We start from the raw sequence: 22,166 nt of genomic DNA, 5'->3' as shown, positions 1-22,166 counted from the left end.
AACCAATAAATGTATTCAGCACCTCTTAGCACTAAGCTTTAAAACCCAACGGATTAAAATGTGTCACCCAAATTTAAAATGATCTTACTATATCAGTTTACCTACCATCACCAATCATAAATCATTTTTATTTCTATACAGGGCCACAAACACAGCAAAGTGAGTAGCACAGTAATTCTCAAGAATCAAGGGTTTAAGACAACTGTGGTCTCAAAGTTGAATCAAGACTCAGGAATTTTAGTTCTCTGGTTAACAGAACAGAACAGAGGGGGACCTAATGAGGGAACTGTATTTATACCAAATGAAGGTCAGATAACACAACAAAGGTTTTTTGTACCAGTTTGTCAAGAGAGAAAAGGTAAGAAAAATCTGAGGTCCAGCCGCACACTCTAATATAGACATGGCAACAACAAAAAGCCAAGAAGAGACGAAAATATTTACATTTCAAGTAGAGAGTAATTCAATAAAACATCCTCAATATTAAAGTCTTTTACATTTTAATTACTATGTAATTGTGTTAATTTGCTTTATAATTTTATAGGGCTAAGAAGTTTATACATTTGCATTGATACAATTTTATGCATTAAACAATGTTTTAACAAAAATAATTCAAGACAATACTGAGTCCAAAAGAATTATTGTTCTCCTTAAAGAAGTCCGTATGTTACTCAAGATTAAGAAACCCAGGCAATTAGATATTTTACTTTTCTTGTGAACTCAATTACTTTTACTTGAGTATTAAGATGATTTTTTAAATTACAGCAATAAAAAGATAATTTATGATAGTGGATATAATCTGGACATCTGGCAATCACTACTTATTTGGACAATGTGGCTTGAGAAGCAGTAAAACAATACATTTCTCTTTGTCAGTTATCCACTGTGGAGAAAATCTACCTTTTTCCCTCAAATTAAGGGCTGACAAACTACAAAGGCTATAAAATCTCACCCTGTGTAATAAAGCATTCACAATTACCATGCTTGTTGATTGGAAGAGTCTTTGGACCCAAAAAACATGACATTAAGTATTATAACTAATTTTACTACATTTTAATGTAGGTGTCCTGTCGAAACCTCACTTTACATTACACTGTTAATTTTCCAGATTACTCTGTAAAATTATCTATTGTTAAAAGCCTGTTTAAAAAAAAAAAAGCTATTATATCAGATGAAGGAAGAATACACACACTCCATTGTTTAATGTTTCCCCATAATCTCTGAACAATATTTTAATTACTCAACTGCACTGAACAAACAAGGAACAGTTTTCACTCTCAATGAATTCAAAGATTTGCTTCTTTACTGACCACGGCGTTTCTCACTTCATTGGTTTCTCAGTGCCAGAGATTAGTCTTCCTTTGGAGGTGGAATATTACCTTTACTTTTGTATAATCTTTTGGCTGCCAAAATCTCAGACAGATGTAAGCAGCTGCTCAGTACTCAACTAAGACAAGATAAAAGAATTCACACGGTAAGTCTACATCTGGAGCAGAGGGGCCACTGCACAATCCTTACATGGTATCTGGTCAGCTACCCACTGGAGAAAGGATGATTCCTGGAATGTTTCTAAGTTAAGAAAGTGAAATCTATCTGGCTTTTATCACTGATTTCATAAATGAAGTTGCAGAAAAAATTCTGTACTGATCTTTAGACTACATGTAAAAATGAAATGCAGAGGACCTTTAGGAATTTTTTAGGTGAGAATGTCCCGTTAGAGATGTACGTAAACACAATGGGCAACCTCTTCACATCCAGTGATTCTTTAAAATCACGTACTCACTCCATGATTCCCTCAAACTCCCTTATTTCACAGGATGACAGTTTTGACTTGTCATTTATTTTCTGTGTCAGCAAATACCTCAATAATTTTCTCTTCAGAAAATACTTATGGTGTATCTTTTCAGTATTCCACTATACTTTTAAAATAACCAACATTTTCAGTATGACCTATGATAACATTTCCATCTACTGTTCAGTAACTTCAAAGAGGCATATTAATTTTAGCATAAAAGATATTCTATTTCCATACATTTTGCTTGTCAATAAACACAGTACTGGGTAGGAATTAACTGCTAACGCTCCTATCAAGCCCGTTAATACGCTGCATCCACTGCTTTTCATAATGTTTCTGTTTTATATACAAAATACAAATGCTTTCCAAAATCTTCGGAGCTGCAATCTTTTTGTGAACACAACCAAAAGCCAATCAAGTTGTTACTGGAAAATCATATTGTTACTTCTCAGAAAAGTGAAATCAGTGCCTTTTAGATCCTTCCCAGCAATTAATTATACTATAATGCTTCACATATATGTCTAAAAAATATACTTACCGAGAAAATCTGGGGGAAAAAAATTCCTTAAGTAACTCCCCAAATTGTTATTCATGACACTAGACAGCATCATCTGCATTTACACTCTTTAACGTGTACATGCAAGCACGGCTGTGTACCCACGAGAAGAGTGAGCACAGCTTTGACCAAAGTCTATACCCCACGATGCGTCTTCCAGAGCCGCCCACATGGTCTCCCACCAAATCCAGGGTGGGAAACACATTGCTATTTTCCAGCCATGTACTCTAAATTTTCAAAACAATATGAATTTCATGCATATTCATCAATAACAATATATACTTAGTGGGAAGAAGCTAAATTAATGAATTGGTATTAAGTAATCCAGACTAATAAACCATATGCAAGTCAAACTAATTCACTCCCCAGGCACTTACTCAAATTTGAAGTGTGATAAATTCTTTTAAAAAGATAATTTAAAATTATAATTTTTAAAAAAATTTTACACCCAAAAAACTCAAATACCATTGACCACCTCTTATAAATGTTTATGTTCCAAAATCCTGAAAAGTCACACATAAACCTGTAACAACAAATGCCATTACTTTAAAATACTAGAAAAAATATTTTTAAAGGAGGGATTCTGAAAATTAGTAATTAAAACCATTAAAGCATAACACTGACCTAACAGGACAAATATTTTACTTTTGCAATCTTTATTCACACACGATCATCCCCTACAGTCTCACCTGCTAGCCTTTCAAACAAATTTCGAAGGCAACACACACCTGTGGGGGGGAGTCCTTCACAAGAGCGGGTGCGGGGAAAGGAGAGTGGACCAGAGGTCAAGGTGCCCAGGCTCTCAGCCCACCACTGTAGAAACAATGTACAGCACTCAGATGGTTATCAGCGCCCACATATGACAGGACACGCTCTCCCAGTGGGGAAGGGGTCACTAGAGACCGATTTAGACTGTCAGGAACCACCACTCTCACATAGGATATCAGTGTAATTCCACTTAATCTCAACCACTTAAAATTTTTAAGAATGTATGCCAAGGTAATAGTTCATTTCAAACCTATTTTAATAAATTACACATGCACTAATTTGTATGTATACATTCTCTATGTGTCACTTTAAACATCTTTGATAATTAAAGCCATATTGAGGGCTTCCTTGGTGGCGCAGTGGTTGAGAGTCCGCCTGCCGATGCAGGGGACACGGGTTCGTGCCCCGGTCCGGGAGGATCCCACATGCCGCGGAGCGGCTGGGCCCGTGAGCCGTGGCCACTGAGCCTGCACGTCCAGAGCCTGTGCTCCGCAATGGGAGAGGCCACAACAGTGAGAGGCCCGCGTACCGCCAAAAAAAAAAAAAAGCCATATTGAAATTAGCAAATTTAGATAAACTGCCACTGACTTTAAAGTATTACTGGCCAAGAAAAGGTAGCTCAGAGCTTTAACTTTGAATGCACTTGATAAAAACATGTCAGGGTTGAGAAATCTGTCCTTGTTACATGACCACCTTACTATTTTATTCAGAAAACAGAACCCATAAGAGAGAAGTATTTTCAACAAAGTAGTACACCCAAGCGCTGTGAGATGAAAAACGGCATCCGAAAGCCTCGTCACTCTGGTAAAGCGGAGCACAGGTGGACTTTCAATTCAGAATTATGTAGCTGCCAAGGCAAAGGATAAGTGAACAAAACTAACCCCAGCTAGTGCGAAGAGCACTGGGGGCAGATATTATGAAGAAAAACTGGAACGTATGTTTGGATAATTTGCGCTCTCTAATTCTATAAAAACTGCTAGAACTCAAACATCTTTCTTAACAATATTTCTGGTGAAATCAACTTCAAAACATAATACCTGGGATTCCTCCTTCTCCTAACAAGAAATTAAACTTATTAGGTAATCTGTACTGTTAAATACTCCACAAATTCCAATTTGCAAGAAGTATACAATATAGGATAAATAATAAAAGGTGTGTATAGGGGAAGGCTACAATAATTCCAATTTCTGCTACCTCAGCAAGTTACTGTATACATACCACATCAATATAACAGAAATGGCACAGTTTCTGAGGACACATTCCACATTTTATTTACAATTTAAGACTAACGTTAATCTCAAAATCACATATCCATATATCTATTTCCTTTTTGTTGATTTCATTTAAATGTAAATGCATGGTTTGTCCAACAAAGACTGTAAACAACTCTTCACCGCGTCTGGTACATGGAACACCCAGGAACAGCTTGTAACGGAAATCCGTCCACCTCCCCACAACAATTTTATTATAAATACAGGTATCAAAACAATCCTGAACGTATTTTTGATACTACTAGTAGTCAGCACCTATACCGCTTCGAAAATGAACACGTTTTGTGACAATATTCATTGTACCTGCCACTTTAGACCATTTCAACGGAAGCTCTTTCACTAAGCGAGAGCACGCCATTCTGGGTTTTCCTTCTTGGGCTTTCTCTTCAGAAACACATCTGCTTGCACAGCCATCTGACACTTCTTGCTGTTCTTCCACCTGGAAACCTGAGTTCCACTCTGAGTACTCCAGGTTCATGCTTAAATGACGGTGCCTTAACAAGAAAAAAAACTGTGCTGAATTTTCCTCCTGTTACCTGAAAACATAATGGGTGTACATATATTAAATATACTCTTACAGATGTCCAGGTCATGTTTACCAGCTGGAATTATCTTACTTAATGTGTGGGTATTTTGCATTGTGATATTTAATCAAGACATTAACATGAATAGAAGGTTGTTGATTTAAGACAAGTTTTAAATCCACTAAAATTAATTGTTGTATGTTTGTCCTTCTGGTGGCTGTGGAAGCTTCATATTTTCTTTGGACATCATTAGACGTCTTAGCTCTTGAAGTACAACTTTAATGCTGTATGAGTTCTGCCATTTTGCTAACACTGGTATGCTCCGTGCATCCACCTGAAAGGAGGGGAAGAAGAGGAAAGTCAGCTGCCGAGTGTAGCGGGGTCGGCCACCAACTCACTAGACGCACTTTGATGAGAAGTACTTCTAAAAATTCATAGCTTGGCTCTATTTTCACAAAGCGAACATTATGAAACTACTGGTTCATATAATACTTAGGGAAAATATTCCTTCTTCAACAGGTGTTTCCTAAAAAATTGTGTCCTTTTCGTGTGGTGCTTTTCTGTAAACGTGTAGGGAACTTCGGTCACCAGAAATAAACAAATGTTATATAAAATAACTACACGTAAACATATTTACCAATTCCTTCTTGATAAGGTCAGAGGTCTCTCTCCATTCCCAATGCCACGACCCAAAGTCTGGGCAATGACCTCCACCAGGATTAAGGAAAGAACTGCGAACCCTGACCTCTGCTTTCAGAGCTCTCTCTCCCGTGTGTTCTCCGCACTGTGCTAAATTCATCTTCCACTGCAGGAAACTGGCAGGATGGGGCTGGAGCTCCTTCAAAGCCTCACCCCCAGCTACCTGCCATCTCTCGGCCTGCCATCTCTCGGTTTCCCTGGAAAAGCCCTCCCATGGGGTTTCTCTTTGTCTGACCTCAGAACTCACCCACGGAGGACCACCTAGTCACCGGCCCACCCCTCCACCTGGTGTTTGCCAAAAATAACCAGTGTCAATTGTGTGACACCTCGGAGACACAAACTACTATGTACAAAATAAGCAACAAGGATGTACTGCACGACACAGGGAAAGATAACCATTATATTGTAATAACTTTAAATGTAGTATAATTTATAAAAACACTGAATCACTATGTTGTACATCTGAAACAAATATAATACTGTAAATCAACTATATACTTCAATAAAAAATAAAAAAATTTTTAAATTAAAGAAATTGCTTAAACTGTTTACACCTCTGCTGGGCGAGGAGGTGGTAAGAGGAAAGCAGGAAGGTGACCAAATACTTCACAGGAAAGCTGGGAAATGAGATGTCCAGTGAGGCTTTGAAAAGTTCCAACACACGCCTGTGAATCTAGAAGACACACATGTGCAGGGCTGTACAGGCTCAAAAGACCTGAGAAGGCCATAAACTCTCACCTATGGCTGACCTTGAGCAACATATAAAGAATTTGATTATGCACCATAACCAAGTGGGATTTATCCCAGTAGGGCAAGGTTGGTTCAATATATAAAAATCAATCAATGTAATACACCATATTAACAGAACAGAGAGCAAAAACCATGATTATCTCAACAGACACAAAATAGCTTTGACAAAATCCAACAACCTTTCATGATAAAAACACTCAACAAACTAGGTATATCAACCCAATACAGAGCACCTACAAAAAATATACAGCTAACAGCACACTCAATGGTGAAGGACTGAAAGCTTTCCTCCTGCGATAAGACAAGACAAGGACATCTGCTGCCATCACTGCTACTCAACACTGAACTGGAGGCTCTGGCCAGGCAACTAGGCAAGAAGATGAAATTAAAGGTTTTGAAAAGAAAGAAGTGAAACCATCTCTATGCGCAGATGCCGTGGCCTTGTACACAGATCCTAAGGCAGCCATTAAAGGAACTGCACCTGCTGGAGGGAATAAACGAGTAGAGCAAGGCTGCAGGGTACAGGATCCACAAACAAAACCTCATCTGTGTGCTTGCAATGAATGATCTGCAAAGCAACTCAAGGAAACAATGCCATTTACAACAGGATAAGAAACAGAAGTGTAGGCCATGCACACTGAATACTGTAAAAAAAAACTGTTGACAAAAGTATCCCATGTACATGGATCAGAACGCTTAAAGTCGTCGACAATCCTCCTCAAATTGATCTACAGATTTCACACAATCCCTATCAAAATTTCAACTGCCCTTTCTTTTCTTTTCTTTTTTGCAGAGCTGGACAAGCTGATCCTTTAATTCATATGGAAATGCAAGGAACCCAGAATAGCCGAAACAATATGAAAAAGAACACTTACTACAAAGCTACAGTAATCAAGAAGGGTGTGGGACTTCCCTGGCGGTCCAGTGGTTAAGACACTGCACTTCCATTGCAGGGGGCATGGGTTCGATCCCTGGTCAGTGAACTAAGATCCCGCATGCCGCGCAGGTGGCCAAAACAAACAAACAAACCAAACCAAACAAAAACAAAGGGTGGTGTTCACACAAGGATGGACATACAGATCAATGGAATGGAAAACGACTGAGAATGCAGATCAATGGAATGGAATACAACTGAGAACCCAGAAGTAAATCCATGCACGTACAGTCAAAAGATCTCTGACAAGTGTGTCAACCATGGGGAAAGGACAGTCCCTTCAATAGACGGTGTTGGGACAACTGGACATTCACATGCAAAGGAATGGAGCTGGACCCTTAACTCAAAATGGATCAAAGGCCTAAATTAACAGCTGAAACAATAAAACTCTTAGAAAAAAACAGGAGTAAATCTCTGTGACATTGGATTTGACAATGGTTTCTTAGATATAACAACTAAATACTTTCAATGAAAGAAAAAGTAGACAAATTGGCTATATAAATTTTTTAATTTTTGTGTTGAAAACATCAAGAAAACAAAGAGACAACCCACAGAATGAAACAAAATTCATGCAAATCATATACCTGACAAGGGGCTCTTGTTCAGTAAACTAAGAACTCTTAGAACTTAATAATAAAGGCTCAATATCTCAATTAAAATGTGGGCAAAGTGGATCGCGGCAGACAACTGTTATGGACTGCATGTTTGTGTCCCCCAAAACTCATGCGCTGAAACCCTGACCACCATGGGAAGGTACCAGGAGCTGAGGACCTTGGGAAGTAATTATCAATAGGTTTAGGTGAGGACCCAAGGGTGGAGCCACCACGATGGGATTAGGAGAGAACGAGACTGGAACTTGCTCTGTCCTCCCCGTGAAGACCCAGCAAGAAGTCAGTCATCTGCAGCCCAGAAGGAGGGTCCTCACCAGAACCCAACCACGTGGGAACCCTGATCTCAGACTTCCCAGCCTCCAGCCTGTGAGAAATAATCTCTGCTGTCCAAACTAGCCCCAGTTTAGGGTCTTTCTGTGACAGCAGTCAAACTAAGACAGCAGCTTTTGTGATGGTTCCCGAAGATCTTCAACTCCTGACATTCACGTCCTATGTGACCCCTCCCTGGAGTGTGGGCTGGACAGAACGCTGGGATATGACTTCTGACGTTAAGCTACAAAAATACTCCAGCTTCCATCCTGCTCTTTCTTGCTTTCACTCCCCTGCTTTGCAGACGGAAACCAGCTGCTGTGCTGTGAACTGCTCTGTGGCCTCTGGCTATAGTGTATAAGGAACTGAAGGCTGACTGAGAACCTGACTACTGCCAACACCTACGTGAGTGAGGCCAGGGCTGCATCCTTCCTCAGTCGAGCTTTCAGCAGAGACCACAGCACAGGCTGGCATGTGGGCTGCAGCCCTGTGAAAGGCCCTGGGCCACAGTCCCAGCCCACAAAGACTGTGAGACAATAAATCCTTGTCGTTTTAGACAGTTCTGAATAGACATTTCTCCAAAGAGGGTAAAAAAAAATGGCCAATAAGCAGGTGAAAAGGTGCCTAACTAGGGGAATGCAAATCAAACCACAATGAATATCAATCAAAAGAAAACCTGATGCCTAATCCAGTCACTCTATACAAACACCTACACTCCAATAATTAAACCAGGACTTAATTTCTCTGCTTCCAGGTCCCCACTCCAGCCTGACTATATGAAGCGTTGGTAGGGATGGACAGTCCAGGCACTTACACACAGTGAGCATGACAGACATGGACAACCCTGGAAGAGCCCGGGCGGAAGTCAGTCAAGCTGAAGACAAGCCTCACCCAGACCCCACCTCAGCAGACATCCTACTTGTACGTGAACGTCCTAGAGCAGGGCCACTGAAATCACCTTTCACGGAACAGCCCAAGGCCTTGCACTGATTTTTACTGGTCCACCACAAGATAAACACAGAAATTCAGAGCAGCCTTTAGAGAGTTCTACAGCAATTTAACGGAGAAACTTTTATCTTAAAAAATCTGAGCTTGGGCCTCCCTGGTGGCGCAGTGGTTGAGGGTCCACCTGCCGATGCAGGGGACACGGGTTCGTGCCCCAGTCCGGGAAGATCCCACATGCCGCGGAGTAGCTGGGCCCGTGAGCCGCGGCCGCTGAGCCTGCGCGTCCGGAGCCTGTGCTCCGCGGCGGGAGAGGCCACAACGGTGAGAGGCCCGCGTACCGCAAAAAAAAAAAAAAAAAGTCACTGACATATGAGTCCACACAAAAGGGATACAACATAGAAGCATACACAAACGTGCACAGTAAAAACACAACCATGCGTGAAACGATAAATGCCAAATCTGAGATGGAACCACCTCTGAGGAAAGAGAAAGGGGAAACCGGGAAAGGCACAAAGTTAACTCTGTATAATGCAGTCTTTCTTTAAAAAAAGACCTGTTACAAATAAGACAAAAAGGTTAAGATTTGAGGAGGGTAAGTGGAGGATGTTGGTTACATCATTCTCTAAAACCTGCCTGTGTGTTAGAAACAATTCTTTTAAAAACGCCAAAAATAAAAACAAAGAGAAAAATGATAATTTACAGTAACTGCTACAAAGGGGAAGAATAAAAGAGTGACTGTAGCAGAGTAACAAAACAGACACAGTTCAGACTGGGAGTCAGGACAGAACTCTCTGAGAGTGACACTTACACAGCGAAGTGAAGAAAGAGTCCGTAAGGATGTCCACCCTGGAAGCACAGAAAGTGCAACGGTCTTGAGGCGAAAGGAAAGGTGTGCAGGGCCGCGAGCACCGTGAGCCCCCAGGGAGCCAGGGCAGAGAGTGTGCACGTGTGGCTGAAGCCACTGCAGGATTTTAAAGCACAGAAGCGACAGGACACAACCTGTGCCTCAGAAAGATCCCTCTGCTGCTTGCTTTGTAAAGACTGGGGGAGGTAAAGCAGGAGAATCAGAGAGGCTGTGCAGGGCCCAGACAAGAGATGATGGCTAATATTCACTCGGTGGCAACGTAAGGAGAAAAGTAAAATCGGACTCGAGTTACATTTTCAACAAAGACTAACAGACCTTAATGCTAGAGGGTTTAAGGAGGAGAGGCAGAGAAGGACGCATAATGTCCAAAATGAGATCAGATGAGCTCGTAAGGCAGGTCTGAAATTTAATCCTGAATTTCCTAGTTCCCACAACAATGTAGAACTCACTATGAATTACCTAATTTGCAGAGTCTATAATATGAAAACAAACCAGCAGTTGTGAAGAACAGCTATTCCTGGTAAAGAAATTTCACAAAAATGTCTTCCTCATAAAGGCAAAATTGTATGTCATAAAAGAAATTCCCTAAACAATATCCCTTCTGTAAATTCAAACTGTTTTGTAATCCTCCTTCCATCACATCTCCTAATATTACTGACACAGAAATAGTTAAGCATGCATGCTGTAATTTCTAGAATAACCACTGGAAGAACAGAAACAATGAAAAGAATCGAGAATGGCCATTTCAAAAGTAGGCAAGAAACAAGAAACACGTGTAAAGATAGAAACCACAAGATAAGATGATTATACACCTGAACGCATCAACACATTGTACAATAAATGTCCATGGACTGATGCCCTAGCAGGCAGGGCAGGGAGGACTCTCAGGGCCCAGCACCGGCTGGCGCCCCGCACGCACCGCACGCAGGGAGGTATGGGAGTGGCCCAGCAGGTCCAGGGCTGAGATGCCCAATAGCGCTCCTCCAGTCAGGGTCATGCTTTTGTCCGGTGCACCCAGCAGGGAGGAGCCAGCCCACCTGGAGCCCTGGGGTGGGGTGGGGGCCGGACGGCCAGCTGTGTGTCCAGGACCCAGCCTGCTGCTGGAAGTGTGCTTTCACACAGGGGGACTGAGCACATGCAGGTAAACACACTGGGCAACAGAAAGCAGGTTTCTCACCACTGAAGGCAAGAACTACAAGCTTAGAAAGGATGAAATCTGAAAAACACCCTGCAGTGTTGGAACAGAACTGGAGATGATGGTATAAACTCATGGTGTGGGATGGATGATGGACGAAAGAGAAGGAAAGAGGGAGAGAGGAAGGAAGGCTAGCTGTACAGATGTGACACCTGGGCTAAAACTATAAAGAAAAAGTGACAGAACACAAAAGAAATGCTCCAGGTGTTAATTACCATTGCTGGGGAAAGGGAACACGGGGATGGGATGAGTAGGCGCACACAGAAGTTAAGGTAACGTTCTGTTCCTATGACAGATGATGTTCATGCTATCATCACGTTATCATGCTTCCTAACACGTATTCTGCATGTGAGGGTGCTCTCAACACGGCACCTCAAGAGCCTTCGCTTCAAGTTCTAGTACTCGTATGAACCTAAGACTCGTACTGGAAATTATTTCCGCTCACTTCCTTCTGTGAGTCAGGCAGAGCACATCATTTTGATTTATTTGCTTTAAACAACCATGCTCAACCACGACTGTCTGTTCCCGTACAGACATACTTGTTCCTCAAAGAAAAACCTCCTCTTCATGAATATCCATCCTTTTAATCTCACCAATGTACCTTAACCCTAAAGAAAAATGTTAATTCAAAGAGAAATAATGACTTTCTTATCACCAAACAAGGATTCAGCTGAAATATGACTACTGAAGCAATTAATAAAACCCTCACCTCTATCTAGGCTAGTACATAAAGGTTCTTAAGGAAAGGTCCATTCAAAAGAGAAAAACAACATGAGATAAACTGTTTTAGACTTTCCGCTAAACAAAGGTCCTTTTGTTGTTGTTGTTTTAACATTCTCCTGACTATATATTTATAGGTTATGTAAGAATAAAATGACTACTTTAACTTACCATTCCACTGGAATTATTTACTCCGTTCATATTAATTTTGGTTACAAATCTAACTGATGGAGGTGCTTCTGGGTATTTAGGTCCACATTCTACTTTCAGGCTATATATTCTGTTTTCATAATTTGTCTGGAAGGCAAAAATAATAATAATAATATTGAAGTGCTGATCAAGAGGGAAAGTACAATGTAAATGTACTTAATATGGCCACTTGTATGGCCAAGAATTTACTTTTCTATGCATTTATTTGATCTATATGGCTAGAAAAAAGGCAGCAAGCACACTTAAAAGTAGAGATTTCACAAAATTAAATAATTCTACAAAGTAACATCAAAATGATCAGAACTTGCTTCTGTGGCACAGACAATGCCTATAACAAATTAAAAGGAAAAAACAGACCACTTAAATTCAGATTTTACTAAAAAGTCCATATTGTGGCTTGACCTGTGTCACACATATATAAAGGTTCCCATTTTTCCAGGACAATTCTGTTTATTCTTACTGCTCCTGTATTAATTATTAATAATACTTCATTTCATTCTCAAAAGGGTCTGGCTGGACAATAAATTATATGGTTACCCCATTTATACAGCAATCAATATATCTTCTGGTATAAACACCATATTATACCATTGTCCAGCACTAGAACAATTAATTCATGCCTCTTGTTAGTTACATTTACATTACTACTTCATTAATTTTGTTGTCCATTAAATTCCATTATCTAAATTCAGAGATACAATACCCAACTTTTATTTTTCCACATCATTTAAAAACAGGGTTTCTTAATCGAGAAGTTGAACATTACCATATTATAAAACAGCCACTTTAAAGCTACCAGACTTAATGCTTTTAGATTTTTCAAGGCTTACTTTCATGCCTATAATTAACTCTTCTTTATCCTTATGGCTTCTGTTCACTAGGTAAACTTATTAGTGTTCAATTAAAACAAGAAAGTAAAAAAATAAATGGAAGTGACAAATTTCATACCTGTTGATTCCTGTATAAACATGGGAAAAAAGAAGTTAACCATCTATAGATTTCACTTACCCCAACTGATCCACAGCTTCCTCTCCCTTAAGTAAGAGTTCTCCCAAGCGGAGGTCAGGTCTGGGTTATTAAACTACCGTAATTTAAAATGTATACAACAATCTTATACATATATTATTATATATTTCAATATTTTAAAAAAGAAACAGCTGGATAAAACTCATCCAAGTTTAACAGCAAACATATATTAATAATATGCCCAGGACCTGGAGAGGTTTAAACAGGACTAAAGGTCAAGGAAATCATCTGGTCTGTCGTTCTCCAATCACATGCACAGCAGCCTCTCTAGAAAACTTGCGTTAAAAATAATAATAATTTTTTAAATGATACAAATGAACTTATATACAAAACAGAAACAGACTCACAGACATAAAAAGCAAACTTATGGTCACCGAAGGGGAAAGTGGCAGGGGGAGGGGTAAATTAGGAGTTTGGGGTTAACAGATACACACTACTATACATAAAATAGATAACCAACAAGGACCTACTGTAGAGCACAGGGAAAACGATACTCAATATTTTGTAATAACCTACCAGGGAAAAGAATCTGAAAAAAAATAGATACATATGTATGTATAACTGAATCACTTTGCTGTGCACCTGAAACTAACACAACATTGTAAACTATACTTCAATAAAAAAAGAAATAAAAGGAAAAAAATTTTTCTTAAATAGCCCCTGACAAATTCCATATTGTTAAAAATACTCAAAGTACATGGAAACAACTAGAACTCTCATACTTTGCTGGTTGTAGGGAATGGTATAATCATTTTGGAAACAATATGGCATTTTCTTATAAAGATAAATAAGCACACACCTCCCCCACCAAGTAGGAATTCCATTCCTAGGCATTTTATCCAAGAGAAATGGAAACAAACCTATGTTCACAAGAAGACTTGTAATCACAGCAGCTTTACTTGTAATGGGCAGGGAGTACTGTGATCAGGAGAAGCGATAAGCACACTGTGGCATCTCTGTGAAACACACCACTACCCACTTCTTGGAACAACACAGCTGATCCCGAGACGTTATATGCCAAGTCAAAAGAAGCGGGCCTCTAAGCACACACACTGCACGATTCCACTGGCACGAAGTCCTACAACACACAAGACTACTCTAGGAGGTAGGGAGTAGTGACTGGGGCAGGGCGGGGAGGGGCACAGGGAATTTCTGGCGGCACAGACATGTTCTGTATCTTGACATGGGTGCGGGTAACAGGCTCCATTTGTCGAAAATCATGGTAATATCTATGCATTTCACTATATGCAAATTATACCTCAATCTAAGCTAGCCTACAATGATTAAACATCCTAACTTTTGGTACCTTTGATTAATTTCATCACCCTTGAATTTTAAATTAACAGCCAAGTCTTTCTGTTGTCTAACAAAAGAGTGACAGCAAAGAGAGTAGTAAAAGGAACTAATGTTTATTAATTATGTACTACACATACTCTCTTATTGTCTAATTATTAATTCATTTAATTCTCAAAACTTCTAAAGTAAGTATACATATAAGGAAACTTGGAAATGTTACTAAACATCTAATGCTAAAAAATACTGCTTAGAAAATTTAATACACAAACATATATGGAAAAACAAAATCGCTAATTATATAAATCCAAATAAATAGTGGAAAAACATAAAAAACCAGGGATCTTAGTAACATATAAAAAACATATAAAAAACCGAGAAACAACTAACCAAGTAACAGAATGCTGAGGTAGGAATTCTCCTGTTACCCTAAAGCTGGGGACAAAATTGTTCTGAATCTGGCACCTTCCAAAGAAAAACCAACTAAGCCGAGATGCCGCCCCTGCAGGTTTTATTAAAAGGCAGCTGAGCAGCTGAATGAGTGCTGGGACCGCCCACTCTCACCCAGCCCCCCAGGCCTCAGCAGGCGGGGAAGCCTGGCTGGAAAGCCTGGCTGGAAGGACAGGGCCTCTCAGGGGTGCCTCCCGCTCCACAGAAAGGGGAAGGGGCTCCAAGACAACCCCCACCAGCAGAAAGCGGCAGGGGGCAGCATCCTGTCTCTGCGCCCCCTGCAAGCAGGCCTAGCCCCATCCGACCCTACAGCAGCCTTGGCTCCCACTGGGCACAGCAACCCAGCGAGCTTCCTGTGGTTCAGTGACACCAGGAAACAGCTAGTTCGGGGGTTCTGCTGATGACCCCAACCGGGTGAGAGAGACTTGTGAACTAGGTTACAGGGCAGCCCACAAAATCATGGGGGGTCTTATGCACAAACTCCAAAACACTCTTAAAGTCTCTTAGAGGTAGCGACTGGAGAAAAACCAAATGTAAATCATTTCGAATGTATACTCCACCCAGTTCAGACTGTCCAATCTTCAAGCTGTTCATTAGATAAGAATGCTCATTATTATAAGCACTTACTTTTACCAAAAAGACCATATGGTGATACTGTTCACAGGCAGTGAAAATCAAGGTTTTCATTACAAATACCAAGTTATAAAACATCAAGAATTCTAACCATCAGGATTTTATTTCCTTCCTCACATGTCTTATGGAAAAATCAGAGCACTGGAGGGAAGAGGCAACTTGTTAGTTTAGCAGAGTGCACAAATTCTGCAAAGGAATACCAGAAAATGCAAAACATACATTAATTCATTCTCTAAAGTTAACATTGCTAATTACCTGACCATTTTCCTTTTAGAAAAAATAAAGAGGAAATCTAAACTCTACCTAACAGCAAAACAGTTGAAATGCTCCCATCACAGGCAGCAAACAATATACAAAACCAAAGACTAAGAAAACCTTCATATTTGTGTTCTTTCCAACAAGTCAAAAAACATACAATACATATTTCCAAGAGTCACTGCAGGGTGCGCAGTAAATGGGGCCTTTGAGTAAAGGAATGCAACGCAGAAAAAAATTTCCCAGAGTCTGAAAAAGATTTTGAGTAAAAATAGAAAGTCATAAACTTGAGAAAGACCTAAGAATAAAACAACAGGTCTGTTGCCAGCAATGCTAGAAAACATGCAAGAATCAGCCTCGTCTACATATTTTATAGATGAAAACATGGAGGCCAGAACATTTCCATGGCGAGTCAACTGTCACTGGCCAACAGCAATGTGCACTCAACACAAACCAATTTAGAAACCCTGATGACACACACAGCGGGTTAGTAACATGTTACATCAAAATACACTCTTTGCTCTTCCCAAATACCCCTCCATTTCCTCACCTTTTCTCCTCTCTATCTGGAATGTTCTCCATCCCCATCACCACCTTCTGAAATCCTACCAGCCAGTCCTTTAAGGCTCATTCCAAAGGCAACTTCCTCCACTGTTCAGCTTTCCTCAATTATTCCAGCTAGAAGAAACATATTCTAAAGTCCCGCAGTGAACTTTCTCTGCCGTATTCAGAATCTATCATTTGTCTTCATTTCTTCTCCTCTACTCAACTGCAAACACTTTGGCAGCAATGATTGTATCGGTCTTTTCCCCCCAATCCTCCAGAAAATCAAGCATCAATAAATGTATACAAAATAAGTAAAAGGTGAGGAAGTGTTTCAGTTAAAGTTATCATAATTATTTATTTTAATATCAATATTATAAAATAAAATGCTTACTCTAAAGTGACAATAAATATTAATAGAAAAAAATATGTAATTTATAGCACTGACCCTTGGTGGCCCAATAATCATGCCTGTCCACCTTGTAAGTGTCATATCTTCATCATCTTCCAGGCCCCAGCTAACCGTACCATCGCCTACTCCTTTTTGTCCTTCTTCAAGTTCTTCCAACAAGCGAAAATTACGAGGAACTTTAACGCCTATACAAAAGAATGTCAATGTAAATGTAAAAAGCTCATAATTATAAGGGCTACACATATTCAAATTCAGCTTTTCCCAAATTAACCTTTAAAAATTATTTCCCAAAAAGACAAAATTCCCTTTAAAAAGCATTCTGCCCCCAAAAATGCTGACTCTAAAAACCCTTCAAAATGAAAACGCTAAAGAAAGCACTGTTCCAAACATTAACAGCAGTACAGAACATGTATATAAATTCCTAAGCAATCAGTTTTAAACTGACATAAATCAATCATAAGGGAATCATCGTAAGTCATTATTTTTCCATAACTGAGACTCCTGTTCCTCAGCCAAGAACACGACATCGAATAAACAGGCGTGACCAGGAAGTCCATAAAAGCTCCATTTCATTAGCATGTACTCTCCAGTAATCTTCAAAGAAGAGAATTATGTTCCATCTGTAAAAACGCACTAAGAGGTACTATTTTGAGAATGCTGACCCCACCCTCGGTCTTGAGCCAGTCTGCTGGCTGCCTAATAACCAGGGGGCCCCGTCTCCCCCGTCAGCAGGCTGGAGGCTGGAAAGCCAGCCTCCTGGATGTTTCCTAAGACACGTCCTTCTCATCTGGGCCCAACCCAGCAACAGTTTCACAATCCAACAGCCTTTCTCACACCTCCACTTCTTTAGACCTCCTCATTCTACTTATTTCTAAAGTCTTACCACAGAAATGTTCCTCTCTGCCTAGAACCCCCAGCCTTTCACGGTCCCTACTCCCTCACTCTCACTGAACCTGGTCTTTGCCACCATTCTGACCTCCAACCCCTGGAACCAACCATGATTTGTGCACTTTATCACAACCTATCCTAGGATCACTGGCCTGGCCTCTCTAGAGGATGGACCCTGTGGTTTTCTGTGTTCTCAGTAGCATCTAGCATGAAACACCCTCCAGGCCCACTGCACAAGTCTTGAAAAAAATCAGGACCCTCTCCTTCTGGCTCTGGAGCACCGCCTCTCTCCCTCCTTCCCTCCCTCTCACATGCAAGCACACAGACAATCATGAGGCAGGAAAAAAAGTGACGTCTCTTTTAAGGCGACTGTCATTTTGTATAACTTATCTCTCTTGCTGAAACTAAAACATCTCTTTCAGTTACTAATTTGTAGTAATGCTTCTGGACAAATAATGGAAAGCCAATAAGTACTGTAACTTAAAAACACTAGCCACGGGGCTTCCCTGGTGGTGCAGTGGTTATGAATCCGCCTGCCAATGCAGGGGACACGGGTTCGATCCCTGGTCCGGGAAGATCCCACATGCCACAGAGCAACTAAGCCCGTGCGCCACAACTACTGAGCCTGCGAGCCACAACTACTGAAGCCCGTGCGCCTAGAGCCTGTGTTCCGCAACAAGAGAAGCCACCGCAATGAGAAGCCTGCGCACCGCAATGAAGACCCAACGCAGCCAAAAATAAAATAAATTATATTAAAAAAAAACTAGCCACTTAATGTACTGTGCTTCATAAAAAAGGCTTGAAAATCTTAGGTCACAGAAATATGGGGCTGTTATAAATCACAAAAACAAGAGTACTCATTATCACAACTACAATAACTAGTAATAACCATTTGTTCAGGGTACACTGTGTGCTATTTTAAATAAATTATCCCATTTGATCCTAAAAGCACTCATTTTACAGTTATAGAAACTGAAGTTTGGAAGAGTAAGTGACCTACCCAAGGTCACACACACACACATACAAGCGGCAGATCCAGTATTAAAACCCAGTTTCTAGACCAAAGTCACTCTCTTAACCGGTGGGTTATACAGCGAGCCATCCCGGCAGCATCGTGGGTGCTGCCCAAGGCCAGCTCCCAGAGCCGCTGCCTCCCAGACAAGGGCCCCGGCCCCGTTTTCTCATCTATAAAAGGGAGACCACGGTGGCTTCTGCTCCAAAGAACCACTGTGAAAATTAAACAAGGTATCTATCTTAAACAGAATAAATGTTGACTATGACCAGTTTAGTGTCCATATTAAATAAAATTACAAAAAACTTCCATTCACCTCCATCTACGTTTTGGGAGAATTCAAGCTCTCTGTACAGTCCTGAAGGTTGGCCCCCAGGAAACAGTCCCCTGAGCTCTAAGTTTCTATGCACATAACACTGGGACAACTGCTCTTCCCTGCAGCTGCACAGTCAGAATCTCCACCATCTATTGCTACTGACTTGCTTTTTAAAGGCTTCTTAAAGGACCCTGATTACCCTTACCATTATGAAGTCATTCCCGAAGAAAAATTCTAAATTTGTGTTGAATTTTGTTGCCTCCTTTTTATTAACAATTCAGTCAGGTGAGCTTTATGCGCATCCAAAACTACAAAGTAAACAATGTAAAAGTAATGTTTCTTTTTACATAAGTGCCATAAAAGTGATAAACCTAGTGACTGCTAAACTTTTCACCATTTCTCTATGCTGCATTTGGGGAAACAGTTCCAAGATTAATGGATCAGTTATTGGCAATGTTAACATTTAAAAGATTATAGCAGCTAAGATTATTTTGTTTTTAAAGTATAAGACTCAAAACAAACACCAGTGAGCTATATTTTTAAATTCAGGGCTAGAGTACTCTGGTTTTATTTCAACCAAGCACTAATGTCTGTGAAGAGAAAACACCACGAGATGGGGATGTTGGTCTGTGAGTGTTGCAGTGTGTACATAAGCTGCCCTCTGGATCTCTTGCCATGTCTGAGCCGCCTTCTATTAGTTCTGCTTGCCTTTTTCCTATGCGTGTATATGTGTGCATGTTGTTGTTATTACTGTTGTTGTTTAATAGTTTTAAATACTTTAATCCCTTAGTCTGGGATCTTCATTAAAAGAAAAAAATCCTCAGAGACCATCCAGTCCAAAACCTAACTCTTTAGAGAAAAGAAAATTCTCACCAGGAAAAGTTAGGTGATAATCCTAAAGTCACTTAACTACCAGTTAGTTACCAAACCAAGTCAAAAACCCAAGTCTCCAGGCATCCACTAATCTAGTCTCCTCCTTACTACATTACAATGAACCTCCATTCATAAGACGTAAGACCCAAAATAATATTATTCAAAAGCAAAATGCTGAATGCAAACAACCTAGAAAACATGCTTCCAGTTTTTAATCTCAAGGCTATCCGATTCCTAAAAATGTAACTTTAATTCCCACAATACCAAAAGTAAAGGCATAAACACTGCCAAATAAAAACTAGAATGAGTCTTGAAATGCTGTTTATTAGGAACATGGATTTCCCAATTATAACTCATAAATATTTTTACTTTTTTCAGTTATAAGGAAAAAAGCCCAAATAAAACCTTAAACAGTAATAAATCTGTCAATCTATCCACACAAACATAAGAAATAACAGCAAAGCAAATTTAACATCACTTTGCAACCAACCATCTAAATTAAGAAAGCTCTGATAACACTAAAAAAAAAAAAAAAAAAAAGATGAGGTGGTATAGTTTTGAAGAGGGCCAGGTGAATTCCAGTTCTACACTCTGGGATGTAGCAAACCCCAAAATAAATAACTATGAACATTTCAGTGTTCTTTCTTTCCAGATTACTTTTGATATATAGTAATATATGGTTTCTGTGTTTTTTCCCAAATGATATCATGACTCATAATTTTGTAACTTGCTCTTTTCCTCACTTACAAACATGTTTCTATATAAGCATAATCAAGTACCATTTTTAAATGTCCTGGCGAATAATATTAGTCATGTTGGGGAACGGGGTGGGCAGGACTTCACTGGACACCCTTTCACACTGTTTGACCAGGTGAATCATCATCACCTACAGAAATGAAAGGAAAACCCCCATACAAACAGAATGAATTTCTTCCATCTTATCTGCTTTCCAGCCCTAGGTAGCTGGTCCTCACGAACACCCCAGCTCCCCGCACTACACGCCCAGAGTGGCGGTGGTAGGTTAGGGGAGGCAGTGTCGGGGCGCCCAGCTTATGGGCCGGCCAGGCTGCGTAACTGCCCCTGCAGAGTTCTCTTAGGCCCTTGGGCTTCTGTCACCCTTCGACACACCTGAGGAGGCACGCTGCTAAGATGGAACTCCTGAACAGTCCCACTTGTAATCTGAGTGCTTGCTTCCCATCCCACTCTGGGAGTTCGGAGTCCCCGCAAACTCCCAGCAGGCTGACTTAGTTAAAATGGACATATTTATTGAGCACCTCCTATGTGACAGACATTTGCTAAAAGCTTTACAGGCAGAAGCATTAAATTTTACCTTATGTTGTTTTAACATCACCATTTCACTAAGTAAGAAAATTAAGGCTTAAACTACTAGGTTGGGCCACACGAGTGAAACTGCTGATGTTCAGGCATCTCTGTGATCAACAGAAAGTGATTTTGCAAGGTTCACCCTGAAAACATGGAGAGCAAGTGGGGGAGGCGAGGAGGGAACAAGTCTCAAAGCCCAAGCTGCCCGCCATTACTCTCACTCCCTCCCCTCAGTCCTGGATGGCACGCACATCCCTGGCCCTGCAAATCTGATGGGAGGAGGAACATGTCATGACCAGCTGTGGGGGCAACTGCCAAAAATAAATCCTGCTCTGAACGCTGGTAAAAAGAGCCTTTCCATGTATCACACACCTGGGTGTGCGCGAAGGCAAATATTTCCCTACCCAGGGAAATAATATAACTGTCATTTTGTATTTTTCAAAGTACTTTCCCATACAGTCATCTAACTGAATAAGGGAAATATCTTTTGAGGTATGATGGGCAGATATATCCACATTTTCACAAAGATCAAAGACATGAAGTAACTCACTCAGGATCATGGCAAGCCAGTAGCTGAGTCAAAAGTGAAATTCACATTTCTCAGCATGAGTACAACTGTTTCCATTACTGTATACTGCATACTTCAGAAAATAAAAAAGAAAGCAGGGAAACTTCAGAATGTGTACGACTTAAAACACATATTTTTCAAAATATACATACTGTTGAAATTCACTATATAAACAAAAACATCATAAAGAGAGTTTTAAAATTCAAGTCTAAGAAATAGGGACTTACCTTCTGATTTTGCATTGCTTAAAATTATATATTAACAGAAGCATTTATAAAAGCTCTCTGTGAATAATATTTTCTAATTTTTCAGAAATTTAAGACTCAAATTATTTGTTTGGTTTTAACATTCTTTTCTTCCTTAATGGGATGAAACAAAATTAGGAAAACACCACATGTAGAGGAACATGCATTAGGCATCAAAGC

At 40.2% G+C, this 22,166-nt stretch overlaps 1 protein-coding gene across 9 annotated transcripts in view; it reads right to left on the bottom strand.

Annotated features, from left to right (window-relative positions):
• Positions 1–480: 480 nt before the first annotated feature.
• The window catches only part of UBE2V2 (ubiquitin conjugating enzyme E2 V2), a 33,231-nt gene continuing 11,545 nt past the window's right edge, over positions 481–22,166 (bottom strand). For 3 of the 9 annotated variants that reach the window (XM_004317586.4, XM_033843201.2, XM_033843202.2), the window contains exons 2-4: positions 16,798–16,946; positions 12,111–12,236; positions 3,355–5,245 (exon numbers count right to left, since the gene is read on the bottom strand). In XM_004317586.4, the coding sequence (XP_004317634.3) occupies positions 5,099–5,245; positions 12,111–12,236; positions 16,798–16,946 (422 nt within the window). In that variant the 3' untranslated portion in view covers positions 3,355–5,098. Of the gene's footprint in view, positions 3,162–3,354; positions 5,246–12,110; positions 12,237–16,797; positions 16,947–17,254; positions 17,304–20,629; positions 20,647–21,723; positions 21,749–22,166 lie in introns of those variants that run through there. The other 6 variants (XR_012327132.1, XR_004522900.2, XR_004522901.2 and 3 more) reach the window with 6 other exon arrangements.

This window comes from Tursiops truncatus, chromosome 17 (assembly GCF_011762595.2).
Source record: "Tursiops truncatus isolate mTurTru1 chromosome 17, mTurTru1.mat.Y, whole genome shotgun sequence".
In the NCBI taxonomy this organism is placed as follows: Eukaryota; Metazoa; Chordata; class Mammalia; order Artiodactyla; family Delphinidae; genus Tursiops; species Tursiops truncatus.
This window is presented reverse-complemented; position numbering and strand designations above follow the sequence as displayed.